We start from the raw sequence: 23,490 nt of genomic DNA, 5'->3' as shown, positions 1-23,490 counted from the left end.
AATAGGTTCGAAAGCTGGAGGGGTTCGAAAGATGGTAACTGTACGATAATATGTTTTATTGTGTTTTTCTATTGGTTTTCATATAGAACTGATAACTCATGAATTTCACTAAAGTTAATTAACGGTTTTAACACACTTTTAACTTGTTTTTTCGCTTTGTCCTTATGATCGCAATCATTATGATTACACTTAAGGAGCATTGGAGAGTCCGAAAGGCATTTTGTTAAACTCAAACAAGCCTTTGTGTGTAAAAAAGGCAGTTCTCTTTGTCATTTTCGTCCATTAAAACTTGCCAATAGCAACTCTTTAAATCTTAATATGTGAAGAATTTAGACAATTTTTTTTAGCAGTATTAAAAGACCGTATACTGTACTGTATAGGATACATTCACGGAACATACCGGTATCGGCGCGTAACGAGAACAGGACTTATTTTAGTGCAGTGTGCAATAATCGCCAATTAAACATTGTTTTGTTTGGTAAAAATGTGTTAAAACTTGAAATTTAAATCATTTCGGCCAGAATTGCCACTCGCCCTGCAGGACTAGTGCTGCCGGAATATTCTCTCGTCCGGAGCCGATTTCTACTCGTAATAACAAGCGGGCGAGTGGATTTGTCGATCCCTGGTCTTTATTTGTTTTTGCTTACCATAGTGTCAATAACTTTTTATAATTCTTCTTTTGGTTGTCCTAAAATTCACTTACACGATCAATAAGATCTTATTTCTAGCAAATATTGACAATAAATGTGTTAAAGAATTTTGTGAACACAAACGTTTTCCATTTTCCCGAAGTAAACACACATGTGCGCTATGCGGATGAATGCGTAATCGTTCAATGTGCTGTGCGGGTATCGAGCACTGTTTTTATGCAACCAATCATCTATTAATTCTAAATTAAGATTGATGCAATATGTATAAATTATCTGAAAATCAGTGAAAACGAAAGTAAATTTATATGAAACATCGATGTGTATCGGTTAGCGCTCAATTTGTTTGATACACAAAACTGCTGCTTTGACAGGTTGTTACAGTGGTTTTTTTTCATTCAAAATCGGGTCCGGTAAACGGACCCATTCCCAATGGGAAAAAGTATATATTTTTGGCAAATGAGAGCTTAAAATTCCTAATGGAAGTTTTTTTTTAGATCTCAATATTTTGTTCATCTCCCATCCATATAAGTTCAACCTTAGTAAATATAATACTGGACACACTTGTATCCTCAATTTTGAAGCATATTTTAGCAAAACAACAACACTAATTTCCCAACTTAGTCAAAACGACGCAAATTTTCCCAATCCACAGGGACCCAGCCCCATTCCCAAAACAGTGAAAAAAAACACTGTGTTAAGCCACAGGTGTTATAATACACAGAATGCCGCATGGTAGTATCTTTGGACTTGATTTTGGCCATGAAATACAAAAGCAGTCTGCTTTTAATTCACTACGATGCATCTCAATAATCAATAATTTGCCAATAGATCACTGATAAGGTGTCAAAACCAACACTGGATCACTGGACTAGTACAGCGTTTTTCCTCTATATAAAGTTGGTACCGTAAAACGGCACCATTCCCAATGAGACCATTTTCCCCAATTTCAAAATAAAAATTCCCTATTTCAAAATTAAAATTTCCAATTCACAAAAAATCCATTTCATAGAAAAGAAAAATCGCCGAAGATTTGCATACGCACATGTTAATCCCTTTTGTCAAAACATCGCAGTCTACACAATGAGGTCAGTATATACCGGCTAAGCATGTTTTCACAACACCCAACACTTAATCCAGTTTGTCCGGATTTTTTGTTTACTCAGTACTGTATACAGCATACAATAACTGCTTCAATAATGAACCATCGAAAAGACCGTTAAGATAAAGATACAGCATGTTTAATGGAAATTAATTTTTTATTTTAGTTAAAATGAATAACAACATTTTAAATTGAAATTAAAAGATTTCAATTGTCTCCACGCTACATGGTTTTTAAACAAAAATCAATACACCTATGCTTTCCATGCGGTAACGTGACGTTTTACATGAGCGGCCTAATTTTTCACGCGCTTTTGTCGAGACAAAGGAAATATGCATGTGTGATGTTTATGTGAAGTTAGATTTTGAAAACGTCGCATTGACATGAAGATTGAAAAGTGTGCTTTGGATTACAAATTTAATAACGGTCATTTGAGAATGCAACCAAACATTTACAGTTTTAGTTAATTAATTAAATAATTATTTGTAAAAACGATTATGTTTCGAAATACAAAATAAATGTTTTGACAATATTTAGCGTGAAATGTAAAATTTCCACGAGGAATGCACCAGGTTGCCATCAGCAGTCTTCTAAGTAACTGTCATGATTTTTTCGTGGAGGATTACACTGTAATGACTGATAAGTGTGGTAGGTATAGCTACGCCAACAAACTGCCACAAAGCCACTGAAATTATTCATTGGTAGTGAAACTGTGTTATTCAGCACAACTGATTCACAATCATTCGCATCTTCAATGCCTTGTAACCAATTTTAGTGTAATACAAAAACAGCCAAACAAATTACCGATGCTGATTATCTATCGCGCATTTATAAAATTCGAGTTTAAAAGTTGGGGAATATGTATTAAATATTGAGTCCAGTAAATAGTTGTCAGATGTAGATAATAGCAGCGTTTCATTGATGGTTAAGTCGACTGAAGCAAACCTGGTTCAATCAGAGGCAGGTTATCCTACGTAACCTGAGGCTACGAGTCCTGATTTAGACAGTTCATACTTTCAAGCACGGTTTCAGTAAGAGTGTTAAGTTTAATAAACTCATTGTTTAGTGTTAATAGAAACATGATTTCGTAGGAAATCACTCACCACTTAGATGTCAATATGCAACTTATTATTTGTACATGTTTTAAAACGTTTTCAGCATAATTAATAAATTTCCCAATTTGGATGAAAATGCCGCTAATTTTCCCAATTTGACCGGTACCAGTACCATTCCGAAAGTGGTGAGGAAAAACACTGTAGTAGATATGGTTTGTTAATAGGGGGCAATAAAGGGATTGGGGATGGTAATTTAAGCCAGACGGAGCTTGAATAGTGAATTTGATTGTGACCTTATAAAACGTATGTCATGTTTTAAGAATGTTGGGACAAATTGTTTCACATCGGGACACCGGGACAAACACCCCAAAAGCAGGACTGTCCCGCCAAGATCGGGACGCCTGGCATGTATGCTCTCATAGTATCGGTCCTTCTCATTATTACAACCTAGAATTTGATTCATATCATGGGATCCACACAATTCTAAAAGGTTAAATCCATTTAGATGAATGGTCTAACCTCAATTAATAACTTGTATTGCTTATGTAAAACATTATGCAAAAAACTTAGTCTCTGTGTTGTCATTTGGTTTGAAACATTTGGTATTGAATTACAATACAACATGTAGTACTCTTGTGAGAATTTTTTTCAGAGTTTAAAATCTTTGTCATCAATAGTGCAATGTCTCATGTGCATACGTTTCCCTAAAATTCATAAAGTTTTATGTTTGAACCATTTATTAATTTCATGAAATTCAGCCCCATTCCCAATCTCAAAAGGTATACATTTTATACTTTATATATCTATTTTAACTGCCCAAAATTCCAATGGAAGGTTTCCATACTGTGACACAAACAATCAATATATCTCCACATCTTGTTCTACACATATTCAGCTCTTCAAGTTGAACCTTAGTTAACCCTTTGCATGCTGGGAAATTTGTCGTCTGCTAAAATGTCGTCTGCTGAATTGATAAAATTAGCATTTTCTTCGATTTTTTTCAAAGAATATTATCAGAATAGCAAACGGTTTGGATCCTGATGAGACACCACGTTCTGTGGCGTCTCATCTGGATCCAAACTGTTTGCAAAGGCCTTTAAAATTCGGTTCCCGCACTGAAAGGGTTAATATAATATGGAAAACACTTTTATTCTCCCATTGGAAGTACATGTATTTGTTTGCAAATAAAAGCAACACTTTTCTCAATTTCAGGCAAAATGGGAGGATTTTCCCAATCCTAATGGCCTTATTCCCAAAATTGTGAGAAAAAAACTCATCACGTCATTAAGTCCAATATCCCTAGAGTAATGACTCTTTGCACTGTGAAAGGTTTCAATGCAGGTGCAATGGCTCAGATGAGTAACATGGGCATGCTGCAAGGGGGCCGGTTGGGACCTTATGACAGCATGGTGTTGCACCTATCTGTTAATGTCTACCTTGAGCTCTGTCAACAAGTATCACAATGCCAAATGTTTCTATGGTAGTTTCTGAGAACACTATAAATGGTTTCAGATCAGGTGACATGGTCCTGGAGATGTTACAATGCCCAATGTCTACAGGGTAGTTATTGTGAACACTATAAATGGTTTCAGGTCAGGTGATATGGCCCAGGTGATATCAGAATGTCCAATGTTTCAGAGTAGTTACTGTGAACACTACAAATGGTTTCAGGTAAGTTGACATGGCCCAGGTGATATCACAATGTCCAAATCCAGTCCAATGTCTCTAGAGTAGTTACTGTGAACACTATAAATGGTTTCAGGTCAGGTGACATGGCACAGATGAGTGCCCAGCGCGGGGGCCAGGTTGCTGCCCAGGAAGTGGAGGAGGAGACGTTTGGACCAATGCTACTGGCCAGACTGGAGGTAAGAACACACTCAATGCCTGTAGTCACTCAGGGCCCTCAATCAATAAAATCTGCCGCCGAATTTTGGCGGCAGTCCCCCACCTGAAAAGTATAATTTTCCCCAAAAAACTGATTATTTCCCCCGCAGAAAATGAATAAAAATCCCTGATTTATAGTTGAAAATTGACCGTTTTTTGCACACTGAACTATCTGCGCTATCTATGCTTATTTCATTCTAATGGAATTGGTAGTATGTAACCTTAATTGATTAGACACTCAATAAAATATCGGGTAAAAAACACTCAGACGATCAAGAACGGCCGGAAGGTGAAGGTCAAAACAACATCATATCTCATAACAGCAAGTCTTATCGTAAAAAAATCAACAGTAAAACATTCGCCAAATGTAAAAAAAAAAGATTTTCTGTTCAAGCAACAGTCCCTTGCCCTGAGTCAGATGCATATGCATTTTGTTCCACTTGTACTTCTAGTCTCATATGCTAGTGAAGTTGCCATGTCGAGTTCCCAGATTGCAGAGGCACTCCCTGACTCTGTTGATATTGCCCTTGTATGATATAACAATTTAAATAGGAGCATGGATCTTTTATTATCCCCCGCCATAGGCGGAGGGATATTGTTTTGGCGTTGTCCTTCCGTCTTACCTTCCGTCCGGAGCCATATCTTGGAAGTCAGGGTTGCCACTTAACTTGAAAAGTCAGGGAAATTTGAATTTTTTTTCAAGGTCAGTGAAAAGTCAGGGAATTTAAAAAAATGGTCAGTGAAAAATGAAATTTCAGAAAATTCAGTGAAAAGTAAGGAAAAAATAAAATTTGGGTGGATGCATAAATTATTAGTGGCTATGGCAGTCTTTATGTATCATTTGTATTTTTTAGTAGATTCAACGTTATATTTTTAGCTCACCTGAGCACAACGTTCTCATGGTGAGCTTTTGTGATCGCCTTTTGTCCGTCGTGCGTTGTGCGCCGTCAACATTTGCCTTGTGAACACTCTAGAGGCCACATTTATTGTCCGATCTTCATGAAACTTGATCAGAACATTTGTCCCATTGATACCTCAACTGAGTTTTAAACTGGGTCATGCTGGGTCAAAAACTAGGTCACTAGGTCAAAAAAAAAACCTTACCCAATCTTCATGTAACTTTGTCAAAATGTTTGTCTCAATAATATGTTGGTTGAGTTAAAAAATGGTTCCGGTCCGTTGAAAAACATGGCCGCCAGGGGGCGGGGCAGTATTCCTTATATGGCTGTAGAGAAACATTGTGAACACTTTAGAAGTCACAATTTTTGCCCAATCATAATGAAACTTGGTCAAAACATTGGTTATATTGATATCTCGAACGAGTTCGAAAATGGTCCAGATCGGTGAAAAAACAAGGCCGCCAGGGGTGGGGCAGTTTTCTCTATATGTATAGACCGTTCCATAATTTAGTCATTACATAATTATCTCCCCTGAATTCTCTCCGCGTCCGCCATTACACTGCTGCTTAACAATCGGTAACATATGTAAGAGAGCACCGATTATTCCACGGATGAATTTCTTTCTAAATTCTAAGGTCGTCATTACATGGTCTTGGTTGTCTTGGAAAACTAACACATTGACACATTAAAAAAGCATTTAATTAAATTACATGCATTATTTTCCATTTGATTATTTGCATCAATCTTTAAATCGTGTATGCCTTTGCATTCCAGTGTTTAATTGCCCCTTTGTTCTGCATAATCCGATTATCTCGTTTTGATCAGATATTGTCCAAACTTAACTAACCACATGGTGTCATAAACCACACTGGGTGGCAGATGACAGTCTGGTCATTAAACACAATTGATGATGCCACCATGTCTCATCTTCCTGGTAGTATTAAGCAGTCATTTGGTAAGATAATTTACCTCCGACATACTTAACAGTTGCGTAAATTAGATATGTTACATATTTTACAAATTAAAAGTTATGTCCAATATAGAATATCAGAAATTGTACACCGTAAAGATACTAGCCCGTTTAAAATTTTATGAAAAAATAAAGTATTTAAAAAAATATATAAAAATAAAACATTTAACGTATTTAGCGGGTATCGGTTAATTAAAACTACGATATTCCGTATGAAGATTTGATGTTACGGCAATGCACGAACGATATCATAAAAACAAGAAATTACATTTGACACCAAACAGAGGTAAAAAATATTTAAAAATATATATATATGTATATAAATATATGTGTGTTAAAATGTTCGATATGTGTCACTCATACTCACTAGTAACGAGTTTTCAATATACATGAGTGCACAGTTCAATTTGCATCATATGAAGTTGTGTTTTTTCAGTTGTATGTTAATATTCCTCAATAGCGTCATTCTTTGAACAAAACCCATCAAATTAAAATTACATGTTAATACTGTCATGTCCTTTGCTTTTAATATGGCTTTGTAGTATGTTTATTTTCAAAGCACTCCTTACACTTTCTAACACTCATTTATTTATCACACTAGCGTACTCATGCCATTGATAATTATATTTTTATAATTAGATGTATTACTATTGTAATTTATTGAAGCTTTTCTGCAAAAAAAATATTACAGCTCTTTGTTGTGTCAAATTGTCGGCCTTTCAGTCTTCAGATTATCTTTAATTTGATGCTTATGCCGCGTTTTTAAAGTTGCAAATAAATGTATTAATAAATTCGTTTGGCGCTTAATAATATATTTTTGAAATATTATTTAGGTGTTGTTGTTTTTTTCGGATTTTTTTGTGTGTGGATTAATTGACTAAACATTTGGTGTCGTTATCCATATGTTTTGCGTTACTTCAAAGACCTATAAAATACATTTTTTAGTATTTAAGCTTTATAGCTGTTAAACGATTCAAAGACGAAAATATAGATATATCACATAGATCACATTTTCTTCATCTTCCGAATAATCACATAAAAGATCGTCAAGATCAATATCACTCTCCCATGATAAAAAGCTCGTTTTTTAACGTGACACAATTCCATCTAAAAAAAATATAAATCCAAACCACAATTTTTTTATCTCTGATATCAGTTAGAACAAGAAAAATAATGGAAGGCGTATCAAAAATATCATACTTAATATAATATGTTATGATTTTGGAATGTAGATTTTTACCAAATGAGACCAATTACAAACAATTAGCGGTAATTAATTGCACGATAATCTTTTATAAGTATTAATTAAAATATAATCTGCTTGATGTTGCGGCTATTAAAATCAACACAACAATACATGCGTGAATTGTTTGTGAAACGTTAAAAGTAACAAGTCTAATCAAAGACATAGTATGAGCGACTGAACCGGCAAATTTTCGCCGATGATTACCACTTGATTACAGATAAAAAAAAACAAATACACGAAAGCATTTTAAACATTTTATTTGTAACAATCAAATGTCAACTTCAAACAATCATTTAAACAACAAAAATGTGATAATCGCCTCACATTAGTTCATTAAGTAATTTATTTATCCGACAACTGTGAAGTGGGTATTCTCTACGTCTTTGACTTTTGGAATCGCAGACTCGGACAAGTTAGCAGCAGTGTAATGGCGGCCAGTCACGTGACTGACAATATGGCGGCGGTCAATTTATCGATTATGGAACGGTCTATATAGTGAAAACATTTGAACACTCTAGAAGTCACATTTTTGGTCCAATGTTCATGAAATTTGGTCAGAACATGTGTTTTCTGGATATGACGGTTAGTTTGAAAATGGTTCGGATCGTTAAAAAACATGGCCGCTGGGGGGGGTCATTTTCCTTATATTTATATAGTAAAAACAGCTTGTGAACATTCTAGTTTAGCATATCAAGTGAAGTTACTGCAAAATGGCTTTTGAAAAATTATTGAATTGACAGAGTTGTCTCCCTTTTTAAAATATTTTTTTTAAGCACAAGAAGATTAAGTGGAATTAATTATAAATGATAGTTTTACATTCTGGAAGTTAGCAAACTTTTGAATATGTTTTTTATTGTTTGATGATTCTGTACAAATGTCATTCTTTTGTCAAATGATTAAAGCGAGACTATATGATTTTTATATGTGTTAAATTGTAATATATTGATAAATACATGTCACAATAACACAAAAAAGACAAGACATTGAAGACGAATTTCATAAAATGCAGCAAAGACAAATTAGCGCCCCGAGCCGGTGGTGACGAAAAGATATTTCGTACATATTTTCCTACAATAACCGAAGAATTCGTCTTTTTATTAGGATCGGAGTTAGTGTTTGTGTGTCGTATGATTTAAGATTCACATTGTACATGCATGATATACATTCTGGCGAATTCGACTGTACAAACATTTTTGATTTCAGAATTAAATATCTGGCTTATTTTGCATTTTTCGACACATGTTCTTCTTAACTTTTATTTTAAATTATATTGAAATGTATGACCTTGTTAACACTCTAGAGGTCACATTTATTTTCTGATCATCATGAAACTTGGTCTGAAGATTTGTCCCAATGATATCTTGGATGAGTTCGAAAATGGTTTTTGTTGCTTTTAAAACATGGCCACCAGGGGCGGGGCATTTTTATGCCCCACTTTGAAGAAGAGGGGGTATATTGCTTTGCACATGTCTGTCGGTCCGTCCACCAGGTGGTTTCCGAATGATAACTCAAGAACGCTTGGGCCTAGGATCATAAAACTTAATAGGAACATTGATCATGATTCGCAGATGACCCCTAGATTTTGAGGTCACTAGGTCAAAGGTCAAGGTCACTGACCCGAAATAGTAAAATGGTTTCCGGACTATAATTCAAGAACGCTTATGCCTAGGATCATGAAACTTCATAGGTACATTGATCATGACTCGCAGATGACCCCTATTGATTTTCAGGTCACTAAGTCAAAGGTCAAGGTCACAGTGACAAAAAACATATTTACAAAATGGCTGTCACTACAACTGAGAGCCCATATGGGGGGCATGCATGTTTTACAAACAGCCCTTGTAGGGGATATGTAACAAACAGCTGGAATCATTGAAATGAGATTTTCTTGAAGGCCTTTCTTACATATAATTTGATTTCTGACACTTGCTGTTCCTTCCAGCCTCATGAACTAATTTTAGCTGCCTGAATGAGATACACTAGACCTGGCCCTGTCACCACATATTCACTGGTAACAGTGGTGTAGACAGCCGCTTAGACAAAATGACTCCATCACACCTCATGAGCAGCCACAAGGGCGGGCTGAAATTACCAGCGCTCATTTTATGGTTGCATACAATCAATTTTCACCACCCCACATGCATAATAATGGTCATTTTGTTATTTGACGTGAAGTGTTGAGTTTCAACAATCTTTTACGCAAAGTTGTCACACTATTAAAATGCCAGCAAAATGTCTTGCTTTCCAGTTGTCAAGAAGTCATGATGAAGGGGTTTCCGACCTGATGCAGATCAGGTTAATTTGTTAAGTCAAGATTCTGTTCAGCCACATTAAGTCTTCAATTACGTGTCTGTAATCCAATCAGCAGTAAACATTGTGTAGAAAATTAGCTTGATTTTGTCTCCTAATAAGGCTATAATACTTTATGAGCCAAGTTAGGTCTCCGTTTACATCCAATTTCAGCCATTAAACGGTCAATCTTTCTGTGCAATAATGTTTCTTGGTGTATCATTGTACAAGTTCAGATTCCCTTTAAAGATGTTCAAAGGTTAACCTTTTTGTTGTAAAACATTTTAAAAGTTTGTTTAAATTTTATTGCCTGACATCTGAAGAAAATAATTGGATTTTGTATTTTACCAGTGTTGGAACAGAGGGGCATGTTTGATCTCCATCGCAGGGCTGTAAATTGAAGTCATTAACATCAGTCTCTCCAGAGCTATGTATTTGAGACACATTCTGAGAAAACTGGGTATAATGCATGTGCGTAAAATGTCATTTATTAGACCCAGCCCATAGACATATTATTTAAGACATAGCATGCACACTGTCTGAGATGTGAGAGACATAGCCTGCAGATTGTCTGAGATCTGTTGTCAAAAGGACGACATGCCAAAGCAAGACTATCATAAGTTTGCATGTTGCCGTATTCTAATGAGGAATGGTTCCTTTCTGACAAGTGAGATCTATTATTTCCTAGTGTTTATGGCCTCTGTGACAGGTTGGTCCACACTGTCTCTCTGCCTTCAGATTGCTAGATCAGCAAATAATTTGCTTGCATTTGCCTAACATACCCAGCTAAAACAAAATGAGTTTTGCTCGGGGAAAATGACGCTTAAATTGGCAAATTTGTAGTCCCTCAGAAAGCTAAATTTAATTAAAGACCTTTCTTTCTAGATTCAAATTTTAAAAACTTCATTTCCAACCCTTAGATACTGATGAGCAGCAAACAGCATAAAACCTGAACAGACTGGAAGTTACTCGCAGGCTGTTCTGGTTTTATGCTGTTTGCACATAGCCATTTTCACTTTGTTTCTGAGTAGGAAAGGTTAATGTGCATAAAGTGTTGTCCCAGATTAGCACAGGTTTGCAGGGGACAAAAATATTTATAAATTGCACTCGTCCTGCAGGACAAGTGCATTAAAATTTTCACTCGTCCTGCAAACACATGCACTTGTCCTTTAAATATGTGTGAAAGAAAGATGGCAAAGGACTGATATGACTAACAATGTTTCCTATATCACTGCTAAAATGCTGCTTACTTAGTTATTCATGCCAGCTGATCACAGAAGAAATTTTAACTTACTTTATTTATGAGGAACACAAAATAAATAAATGAAGACAATAATTTTTAAAACTTTTTCTAATGCTTGCGTGCTTTCCATTTCGGATGGTTGAACATTGCTCCTGCCCCCCTTTAAAGAACGCTCGTATGTCAGACATTTTTCAGATGAAATTCAGACTGGTTTAAAACCGTACTTCGCAGTAAAATAATTCTTTAAAAAAATCAATACTTACAGTGAATGAAGTCAGATGGTTCCCTGTCAACATGGACGTGCAAAGTTTACACCAAAAAGCCAATATTTACTCGGGACACAGTCTCGCATAACAACGCGCACCTGCTGTATAAAAATTTACAATTACGATTTCCGGTTCATTCTCGTTCTACTTTCGAAATAGATATGCTTTAAGAAATGATTTTATTTAATGAAAAAGAGTCTTACTGGTCAGAAAATATATATTTTAACATCAGTTTTTTTTCACTCGTCCTGTAGGACGAGAGCTTTAGGAAAATTCACTCGTCCTTTCAAGATTTCACTCGTCAATACGAGCGGACGAGTGGAATTTTTGTCCCCTGGTTTGATATCAATCCGCAAATAATAATCAGGTACAACACTTCGCCTTGACTGGATTTGTGTAACAGAGACTTCCTTAAAACAAGAAATTCCATAAAACAATAAAGTTCTGCACATGCATTAAGCCCCATTTCCACAGAGTGTGGCTAATATTTATGCCCCCTTCGAAGAAGAGGGGGTATATTGTTTTGCACATGTCGGTCGGTTGGTCGGTCCGTCCCACGAATGGTTTCCGGATGATAACTCGAAAACTCTAATGCCTGGGATCATGCACCTTCATAGGTACATTGATCATGACTTGCAGATGACCCCTATTGATTTTCAGGTCACTAGGTCAAAGGTCAATGTCACGGTGACTCACCACCAGTAAAATGGTTTCCGGATGATAACTCAAGAAAACTTATGCCTAGGATCATGAAACTTCATAGGTACATTGATCATGACTTGCAGATGACCCCTATTGATTTTCAGATCACTAGGTCAAAGGTCACGGTCACGGTGACTCGACACAGAAAAATGTTTTCTGGATGATAACTCAAGAACGCTTACGCCTAGGATCATGAAACTTCATAGGTACATTGATCTTGACGCGCAGATGACCCCTATTGATTTTCAGGTCACTAGGTCAAAGGTGAAGGTCACGGTGACTCGAACCAGTGAAATGGTTTCCGAATGATAACTCAAGAACGCTTAAGCCTAGGATCATGAAACTTCATAGGTACATTGATCATGACTCGCAGATGACCCCTATTGATTTTAAGGTCACTAAGCCAAAGGTCAAGGTCACAGTGACAAAAAATGTATTCACACAATGGCTGCCACTACAACTGACAGCCCATATGGGGGGCATGCATGTTTTACAAACAGCCCTTGTTCCTTATATGGCTATATATGGCTTTAGTAAAATCTTGTAAATCTAGAGGCCACATTTATTGTCCAATCTTCATGAAATTTGGTCAGAAGATTGGTCTCAATGATATCTTGGATGAGTTCGAGAATAATTATGTTTGCTTGAAAAACATGGCTTCCAAGGGGCGGGGCATTTTTCCTTATACGGCTAATGTAAAATCTTGTTAACACTCTAGAGGCCACATTTACTGTCCAATCTTCATGAAACTTGGTCAGAAGATTCTTCCCGATCATATCTTGGAAGTGTTCAAAAATAATGCCGGTTGGTTGAAAAACATGGCTGCCAGGGGGCAAGGCATTTTTCCTAATATGGCTATAGTAAAACCTCGTAAAACCTCTAGAGGTTTATTTTCTGATCTTCATGAAACTTGGTCAGAAGTTTGTCCCAATAATATCTTGTTATCTTAGGTAAGCGACTTTGAGCCTTTCATGCCCTCTTGTTTATTTGAAATGTTTTGACTATTTCTATGTACATAAAACATTAACATGAGTAAAGCATGTTCAAAAATGTGCATTTACTATATAGCCTAATGCATCATGCATAGTTTAGTGTACAAGTAGTACTACTTTGTTATTTGTTAAATATGTTATATTAAAGAATAAAATTAAAGAATAAAATAAACATTAAATGGTTGGATTTGGTCGGCTGTATGGGGAGGAGGAGGCTGAATATGTTGCGAAATAAGTCAGTGAAAACCAAGATTTCGTCAGGAAAAAGTCAGTGAAAAGTCAGGGAATTGTATTTCATCAGGTTGGTGGCAACCTTGGAAGTGCTTTGGTGGATTTCATTGAAACTTGGTATGAGTACATATATGGATAAGAGGATGATGCATTGTAAACCATCTGTTAATAACGGAGTTATGGCCCTTTGTATCTTGAAAAAATGCTTTTTTGAGTGTCAAATATAACACTTTTGTGTCCAGAAGCATATTGGTGGGGGATATCAAGTCAACGAATTTGCTTGTTTTAAATTATTTCAAGAAACGATGTTAAGAATAGTAAACTGCTTTGAGAAAGTTCCTGTTCTTGCATTTTTTTGCTTTAAAGTAAGTTTGCTTGGAAAAATTCCCCCATTAAAAAAAATTCCCCCTCCTAACGGCTGTGGACCCCTTCCCCCAAAGTAGTGTGAGGGCGCTGTCACTTATTTCATAAAATAATTAAAGACACATTCTGGGAAAACTGGGCTTCATTCCTGTGTGGGAAATGTCTGCACAGGCTTATTAGGGATGACACTATCTGCGTGTATGGTATTTATACCCCCACAAACGAAGTTTAGGGGGGTATATAGGAGTGAGCTTGTCTGTCGGTCGGCCCGTATTAAGTGTCCGCTCTCTATTTTAAGTAGTTTTCATCCGATCTTCACCAAACTTGGTCAGAAGTTGTATCTACATGATGTCTAGGCCAAGTTCGAACATGGGCCTTGTCGGGTCAAAAACTAGGTCACGGGGTCACTCAGTGCGTTTTAAACATTCAGCATGTTGTCCGCTCTCTATTTCAAGTAGTTTTCATCCGATCTTCACCAAACTTGGTCAGAAGTTGTATCTAGATGATCTTAAGACCAAGTTCGTACATCGGCCTTGCCGGGTCAAAAACTAGGTCACAGGGTCACTTAGTGCGTTTTAAACATTCAGCATGTTGTCCGCTCTCTAATTCAAGTAGTTTTCATCCGATCTTCACCAAACTTGTTCAGAAGTTGTATCTAGATGATGTCTAGGCCTAGTTCGAACATGGTGCTTGCCGGGTCAAAAACTAGGTCAGGGGGTCACTTAGTACATTTTACACATTGAGCATGGTGTCCGCTCTCTATTTTAAGTAGTTTAAATCCGATCTTCACCACACTGGGTCAAAAGTTGAAACTATATGATGTGTAGGTCAAGTTCGAACATGGGCCATGCCGGGTCAAAACTAGGTCACTGGGTCACTTAGTGTGTTTTAAACCTCACCATGTTGTACGCTCTCTAATTCAAGTAGTTTTTATCCAATCTTCACCAAAATTGGTCAGAAGTTGAATCTTGATAATGTCTAGAGCAAGTTTGAATATGGGTCATGCTGGGTCAAAAACAAGGTCACAGGGTCACTTAGGGCGTTTTAAACATCACAATGTTGTCCGCTCTCTAATTCAAGTAGTTTTCATCCGATCTTCACCAAACTTGGTCAGAAGTTGTATCTATTTCATCTTATGGCCAAGTTTGAACATGGGCCTTGCCGGGTCAAAAACTAGGTCACGGGGTCACTTAGTACGTTTTACACATTGAGCATGGTGTCCGCTCTCTATTTCAAGTAGTTTAAATCCGATCTTCACTACACTTGGTCAGAAGTTGTAACTAGATGATGTGTAGGTCAAGTTCGAACATGGGCCATGCCGGGTCAAAAACTAGGTCACGGGGTCACTTAGTGTGTTTTAAACCTCACCATGTTGTCCGCTCTCTAATTCAAGTAGTTTTTATTCAATCTTCATCAAAATTGGTCAGAAGTTGTATCTTGATAATGTCTAGAGCAAGTTTGAATATGGGTCATGCCGGGTCAAAAACTAGGTCACTGGGTCACTTAGGGCGTTTTAAACATCACAATGTTGTCCGTTCTCTAATTCAAGTAGTTTTCATCCAATCTTCACCAAACTTGGTCAGAAGTTGTATCTAGATGATGTCTAGGTCAAGTTTGAATATGGGTCATGCCGGGTAAAAAACAAGGTCATGGGGTCACTTAGGGCGTTTTAAACATCACAATGTTGTCCGCTCTCTAATTCAAGTAGCAGTGCTCCAGCTAGGATTTGAAAAGGGCAGGGGGGATTTTTTGTCAAAAGGGTACTTTCGACGCGCAGTATTTTGTGAAAAGGGCATGTACGAGCGCGCGGGTGTTTCTGGAATGCTTCCTATTGCATGTTAATTTATGTGTTATAAATAATTGTATTATTCCCATTATTATGGGGGGGGGGCAGGGCGGAGGTTCGGGGGGGGGGGGGGGGGGGGGGGGGGGGGGGGGGGGGGGGTTCAGGGCGCCCTTCGATTTAGGCCTAGCTGGAGCACTGAAGTAGTTTTCATCCAATCCTCACCAAACTTGGTCACAAGTTTTATCTAAATGATCTCTAGGACAAGTTTGAAAATGGGCCATTCTGGGCCTAAAACTCGGTCACGGGGTCACTATGTGCGTTTTTTAACATTCAGCATGGTGTCTGCTCTCTAGTTCAAGTAGTTTACATCCGATCTTCACCAAACTTGGCCAGAAGTTTTATGGAGATGATCTTAAGGCCAAGTTAGAACATGGGCCTTTCTGGGTCAAAAACTAGGTCAAGGGGTCACTTAGTGCGTTTTAAAAATTGAGCATGGTGTCGGCTGTTTTTTGTGAAGACGACATGCAAAATATTATGTGTCAATGCGGCATGTGGGGGTATTTGTCACGTCTGTGACAAAGCTCTAGTTGTCTTTTCCTCTTGCAAGTTGATGGCAAAATTCTACAGGTTGGCAATCAAATATTACTTACCTAAATTTTGCCTGAGATGAGTGGTTAGTTCATTCTAAGCTAGCAAACAATTTTATGTTTTAATACTAAACATAAAAATAATGCAGACCTTTGCTACAGTTTCTATTAAATGTATCTGATCAGATGCACGTTTAAAAGCCAACGGCCATATTGCTGGTCTGATTTTATGTTGATTTTTTTGCAGCTGATGTAATATACATGCTATTAATAGTCTAGTCCTGATAGCACACTTATATGTAATACAAATGGACTTGATTGTAATTGTGATAAAGTTAATTGATTTTTATGTGGTAGCTTTTTCACATGTTCAACAGGTTAATTGATGTCAATGTTATTTAGACATCAAGTCTACCACACTGCAGATCCCTTTAATATGGTTTCCAATGTATGGATTTGTGAATCGTCAGCCTTCTTAGGCCAAAATAACAAATAGGTCCATTTCAGGTCGACCAACCGTGTCCCCCAATCGGCGCCGACCCTCAACTTTTTATTGGGGTTGCAAAAATAAAAGAAAATCATTGTAGTTCATATAAGATGTAACAGGGATTTCAATAGACGCAGAATCCTGCGTTTTGACACGAGCAAATTAAAAATGACTCATTTTTGACGCAACCCTTTTTTCTGCTGTGCGTCATTTTGACGCGGCGAAAATTTGACCCGTGCGTCAGTCAGTTAACATCTCGAGTTCCATGGTAATAAATCCCGCTGTGCTCCTAATTGAAATTAATGTTTCAGTATTTGAAACTCGGTCTATAATCGAGGGAATACCCTGGGCGTTGTTTATCCTATCTCATCTCTTCCAATACACATGTCACCGTCTAAATAGTGCGTGCCCAATCACTGGGTAATTAGCAGCAGTGATTACGTGATAATTGATTGACCATCCGATAATTGCAGGTTTTTTGCAGACTTTTCAGACGGAACGGTTAAAGAAAGTCGGCAAAATTAATTAAAGTAAAAACCATATTGATCAAAGGTCTATTAATTACGTAGATCCAATAGTAGATCTAAGTCCAGCGAGTTTTGTCAGTTGTTAATCCACCGATAATTATGAGTAACACCACTCTTATATAAACTGGAATCACAGTTTATTTTTTATACTAACAAGTAACAATACTACACATAAACATTGAGAAAACACATTTTCTCGATAAGATATAAATTATCCGAGTGGAATTAAATTGCTGCGTCATGACCTTCGACATTGTAAATGGCGGACTTAACATTCAACCGGCGTTCAATTCAAAGCTGGCGATTCAAATTGCAAGTAATGGCGATTCAATAATGGAGAAAGCATTAACTGGATTTAACAAACATTTGATAAGGTTAGTTAAACCCGATAACAACAAGAAAAATTTGGATTATTAAAGTAAAACTACTACAGGTAAGGCATTCCAAAGTGTACATATTTCGGACTTGTATAGTATTCGGATAAACAGTAATAGATATACTAGATGTTCCATGCATTTAGATTGTGTTTTGTTAGAAAAGCTATCATAGGGATGATGATAATATAATGACGATAAATATGTGATGAAAAGGTGCTACCGGTACATATCTTAAATTATTTAAAAGTGTTAAAAGACTTAAATGTGTTATATCTATAAGGAAGTATATTTAATGTACCAATTCATTAAAATATGTTGTGTTATGTATCATGGTATTGTTATTTAATAAAGCAGTATAACTTTTTAAGATATTGTGTTACTCTTAGAGCATATTTTTATCTAAAAAATTGAATAATACAGACAAAAGCACAATTAACGCGCTTCAAAATTGACCCCACCATTTTTCAATTTGACTCCTCAAAATTTCAGTCCAGGGGTCATTGACTCCTGGTTTTTAAAATCTATTGAAATCCCTGATGTAATATCAAGCAAACAAAGCATACATATACATGTTTTTCTTATTTTAAGCTTAAGTTGCCTTCCATTCTAGTACCCGAGAATTAAAAAGAATCCATTCCTACAGACCCTGTTGTTGTTTTTTTCAAGGAGACCAGAAACGGACTTTTTTTTTTTTTTGGCCTTACCCACTTTCATAACTAAATCCAGTTTGGCGGCTGACCATCAATATAAGTTAGACGAATACTTGTTAAATAGTTCGACAAACAATGAACTGATGCACCCAACTTTAATGCTACTACTAGTATCACAGTTTAACATATTGTCAGCTAACATAAGCATGTTCTACCCTAAATGAATGACCTCTAGGCAGGCCTTCTATCTACTTTATATTATTTTTAACATAGTTTGAAATATCAGCCAGGGCTTCGGCTAGTGTATATCATAAACGTGCAATTTGCAGATCAAACTGACCTATATCAACACAGATTGACAGTTTGTATTGCACCAAACGATTGACAGCTTTATATATTGACCATAACGCTTAAAGCTGGTATGTACGATTTTGTCAAATATTTATGAATTTATATAAACTGTGTTAAAAACTTATTATATATATATATTTCAATATAAATTAAAATATAAGTAAAGAAGAACATGTGTCGAAAAATGCGAAATAAGCCAGATATTTAATTCTGAAATTGAAAACGGCTGTACAGCCGAATTCGCCAGCATGTATACCATACATGTACGATGTGCATCTAAACTTACGAGGGGTGTTCCAGAAGTTCGTGGATTTTCACTATAACTTTCATTTGGTAACATAAATGGACAAACAAATAGCATGTTAAGAATATTTCGTCCTTTCCAAATATACTCTCCAAATATCATGGAAATACAGAAAACAATAAATATATATCAGAGATTTAAACATGTGCACAATGCGCACACCGACGCACGTGTAAGGTTCTGTTCAACGTCAATGACGTTATGAAGTTAACAACTGTCAAATCTTTTCCACATAATCACCTCCAACGCGAATGCACTTTATGTGTCGGGAAATCCACTTGTCAAAAGTGTCTCTATACCAGTCAGCATCAAAAGACGACACGATTCGCTTTGCTGCAACTGTAAGTTCCTGTTTACTTGCAAAGCGAATACCGCGCAACTGTGATTTAACTTCCGGGAAGACTCGGAAGTCCATAGGGGCCAAATCCGGGCTGTAAGGAGGACTTAGGCGCTGTAACGTGAAATTTGCCGTAAATTCTGTTATCAACGACATTTAAACCAAATTTAAATTCGCGTAACGCTCATACTTATAATAAAATACACACGTGCGCCACATGTCGTTACTCAGGTCTCTATGGCAACGCGTTTCAAACGCGCTTTATGGAATTCATGCATTTTTAGCTTATATATAAAGTCCGTGATAATTGGTTTGTATAATATGTAAATTTCATTGACTTTTACCAGCAAACTAATAAGTTATAGCGAAAATCCACGAACTTCTGGAACACCCCTCGTAGTTTAACGGTTTATAATACAAAGACGAATGCTTCGGTTATTGTAGGAAAATGTGTACGTCACTATCGGCTCAGGGCGCTAATTTGTCTTTGCTGCATTTTATGAAATTCGGCTTTAATGTATAATTTTTCTTGTCTATTTTGTGTTATTGTAACATATTTTATCAATATATTACAATTAAACACACATAAAAAATCGTATATACCCGCTTTAAGGTATAACTTTGCTTATTAGTTTTTGATGAAAAGAAAATGTTAACTTAAGTTACTTGCAGGCTGTTCTGGTTTTATGCTGGTTGCATATAATAATTGTCACTTTGCTTCTGGGTAGGAAGGTATTAACCCTTTCAGTGCTGGAACCGAATTTTGAAGGCCTTTGCAAACAGTTTGGATCCAGATGAGACGCCACAGAACGTGGCGTCTCATCAGGATCCAAACTGTTTGCTATTCTGATAATATTCTTTGAAAAAAATCGAAGAAAATGCTAATTTTAGAAATTAAGCAGACGACATTTTAGCAGACGACAAATTTCCCAGCATGCAAAGGGTTAACCCTTTCCCATTGAGAGGCAAAGTGAAAATGGCTACATGTATGTGCAAACAGCATAAAACCAGAAAAGCTTACGAGTAACTCCCAGTCTGTTCAGGTTTTATGCTGTTTGCTGCGAATTAGTATCTAAAGAAATGAAGCCTTAACAATTTGAATCTAGTAAGAAATGTCTTTAATTAAATTAAACTTTCTGAGGGACTACAAATGCATGAAAATACGTATCTAAGTGGTAAAGGGTTAACGTGCTAACGCTATATTCCAGTCCCATGGAGTCAGTGCGACTGATATCAAGAAGTTGGAGGAGGCGGGGTTCTTCACTGTAGAGGCCGTTGCATATGCACCCAAGAAGAACTTGCTTGCAATTAAGGGAATCAGTGAGGCCAAGGCGGACAAAATACTGGTAATCAGGGAATTTGTTCTTCTCAGAGAATGACAGCATTTCTCATTTCTGAGAATTGTGTTTCTTATTTTCACAATTTTTAGCACTACTGTCCGAAGGCCTGAAGAGCTTATGTCATAGCGTGGTTTCCGTCGTCCGTGCGTGCGTGCGTTAGACTTTTTCTTGTTTAAGCGATTAAGTCCACTGTTTTCATCCGATTCTTTTCAAACCTGTTCATTGTCTTTATATTAATGAGGACTCGAACCCTATTAAAAATGGGTTACGTGAGAGTAAAAAGTCCAGAATTATCTCCCCTTGAATTTGAGAAAATTGTGAAAAAAGGCTTGTTTACGCAATCAAGTCCACAGTTTTCATCCAATCATTTCCCAAGTTGCACAGTGCCTTTATCTGAATGATGAGTCAAACCCTATTAAAAATGAGCAATATCGCAGTTATAAGTCCAGAATTATCTCCCCTTGAATTTGAGAAAAAATGAAAATCTTTAACATTTTGCCATAACTTTTGCAATATTGAAGATAGCAACTTCACATTTGGCATGCATGTGTATCTCATGGAGCTGCACATTTTGAGTGGTGAAAGGTCAATATCAAAGTCATCCTTCAAGGTCAAAGGTCAACAAAAAAATCAGAGCGGCGCAGAAGGGGACATAGTGTTTCCGACAAACACATTTCTTGTTTGTTTACATATAAAGTTCTATCCTTTTGAAACTTCAACGGATGTTTTATATCATCAAGGGCCAGAACCCCATTGAGAGTGAAGAAAATGTGTCCAACGTATTGTTGAAAAGGAGCCATTCGAAGCTTAAATTTTACGTTTCTTCTTGTCTATGCGATAAATTTCCCATTTTGGGTCTGTTTATTTAAAATTACTCAGATTGTTCATACTATCAAGGGCTTGAGCCCTATTGATTCCAGCCAATAGAGTGATTCAGGCCCTCATGGGCCTTTTGTTATAACTTTGTTCTCAAATTTGCACAATTTTGAGAAGTTCAAAATTCAATTTTTCACAATTCTAAAAAGTTTTTGACTTCACAAAGAAGTGGAAAAAAAAACCTGATGAAAATCCTTGAGCCACGTTTAGAGTTTCAGATTAGAAAAAGAAAGCCTTGTTACAGTTTGTGTTATTTCACCATTTTGGGAATTGGGCTGGGTCTTATTTCTGAAATGTTTCCCTAATTTTTGCAATTTTCCCTTTTATTTTCGGTTTGATCTGATTGTTCACCTCTAAAGTGGCTTTATAATATGCTTGCTTTCAGTCTTCTCAATGTGCGAGTAGGCTCCATGAAATCAACAAAACTGTTTGCCACTTACATTTACGCAACATTTCTGCAAAAATGTGATTCACTTAATTGGTATTGCACCAGAAATGCGACATAATCAAATACTTATTAAAACATTATTGATCCCACATACAGTGGAGGACCACAGTTGTGGTAATTGCCAAACCTGTCTTCTGCAAATGTCAATTGAAATATAGACTAATAGTGTTAATAGCTTGTTGTAAAGCCAATGAGAGAATGCTTGTACTGTGTATGTAACACAGTGACTGTTTGGCTGCAAGGCATACATCTAAGGCAACATAAGCTATTAGTTCAGTTTTGTTATCTGTCTTAAAAGGTTTGGTAGAGGGTGTGTATTTTTTATGCCACTGAAGGAATTCATTTAGTTTACACACTATCACTATCCATTAGTCATTCAACACTTTTTGGTTTCGGTTCTTTAACTCAAACATTTTTTGTCTGTCAGATCGTCAGTTAAATTAAAAAATGTTCATGAGCATTACACGGAGGCCAAGTTCAACCATAAAAAATCTCACGAGCCACTTTCATGTAAGAATTCCAATTGCCACAATCGGTATTTGCAATTGAATCATTAAATTGTCAATTAAAATAAGAATTTCAAAAGAAATTGGCGATATTCCCTAAAATATGATACATTCAATAAATGTAAAAAATGTATTTGAGTCGTGCTCTGTAAAAAGGGGATTTAAGGCATTCGCGTAAAGTGTCGTTCCAGATTGCACTCGCTGATCAGTGACGACACTCTCTGCTTTAATGGTATTTTTCGTTTACAGAAAGTAAGAGACTTAGCAAAAATCTAGTTTAGGCGGAACACTTAAAGCACATGTATTAAACCCCATTTTCACAGAGCACAGTTCATTAATAAAAATTCATTAAAAGAGCCGCCTTTACATTAATACATGTACATGACCAGCAATCACAATAATTGCCATAGGGGTAGAAGATAATCCCCTCCTAAGAGATGACATAAAACATGATGTGCATGCTGAATTTTGCATGACATTTAAAATTACTTATTTATTTGGGCTCACTTGCATCATGTGAAATGCTTGAAAGTTGAGTCAACTTAAATTGCTTAATGCTTATTTTCAACCTACCTCTCAAAAATTAGATTAAGAATGAATGTTGGGTTTACAGGTGGAGTCACATTATCTTTGGCAAAACCTTTGAAACTTAATAGGTTGGTTGATCTTATTGAGGGGATATGCAATCCATAAGAACCATAACTCTCCTTTTGTAATTGTTAATGTCCCTTGATAACTGTGTACTGAAATTTTAACAGTAGCAATGTGTCAGAAACTCGTAGAGATATTTACTAAAAACTTAACAAGTAGGTTCATCTCATGTAGGGACCGAGATATTGCACTGAAATTGTATATGTAGGTCGTTTACATGTAGACCTAGCTTAGCTTGCTGTTAGTCATTCCGGCTCAAGGTCAGGGTCACACTTGAAGGTCAATTGTTCAGCCTGCATTTAGCTTCATTATTTCACAGACTCATTTATGGATTTTCTTGAAAAGTTATTGTCATTAAAAAGATTGTAATAAGT

At 36.5% G+C, this 23,490-nt stretch overlaps 1 protein-coding gene across 1 annotated transcript in view; it reads left to right on the top strand.

The window, feature by feature from the left end:
* LOC127857615 (DNA repair protein RAD51 homolog 1) overlaps window positions 1-23,490 on the top strand; it is a 67,667-nt gene that overhangs the window by 12,991 nt on the left and 31,186 nt on the right. Inside the window, exons 2-3 of the mRNA XM_052394097.1 lie at window positions 4,567-4,669; window positions 20,504-20,641. Of these exons, the coding sequence (XP_052250057.1) occupies window positions 4,577-4,669; window positions 20,504-20,641 (231 nt within the window). The 5' untranslated portion in view covers window positions 4,567-4,576. The remainder of the gene's footprint in view (window positions 1-4,566; window positions 4,670-20,503; window positions 20,642-23,490) is intronic.

This window comes from Dreissena polymorpha, chromosome 14 (genome assembly GCF_020536995.1).
Source record: "Dreissena polymorpha isolate Duluth1 chromosome 14, UMN_Dpol_1.0, whole genome shotgun sequence".
NCBI classification, from domain to species: domain Eukaryota; kingdom Metazoa; phylum Mollusca; class Bivalvia; order Myida; family Dreissenidae; genus Dreissena; species Dreissena polymorpha.
Note: the sequence above shows the minus strand (reverse complement) of the source record. Positions and strands in the feature narration are given on the sequence as shown.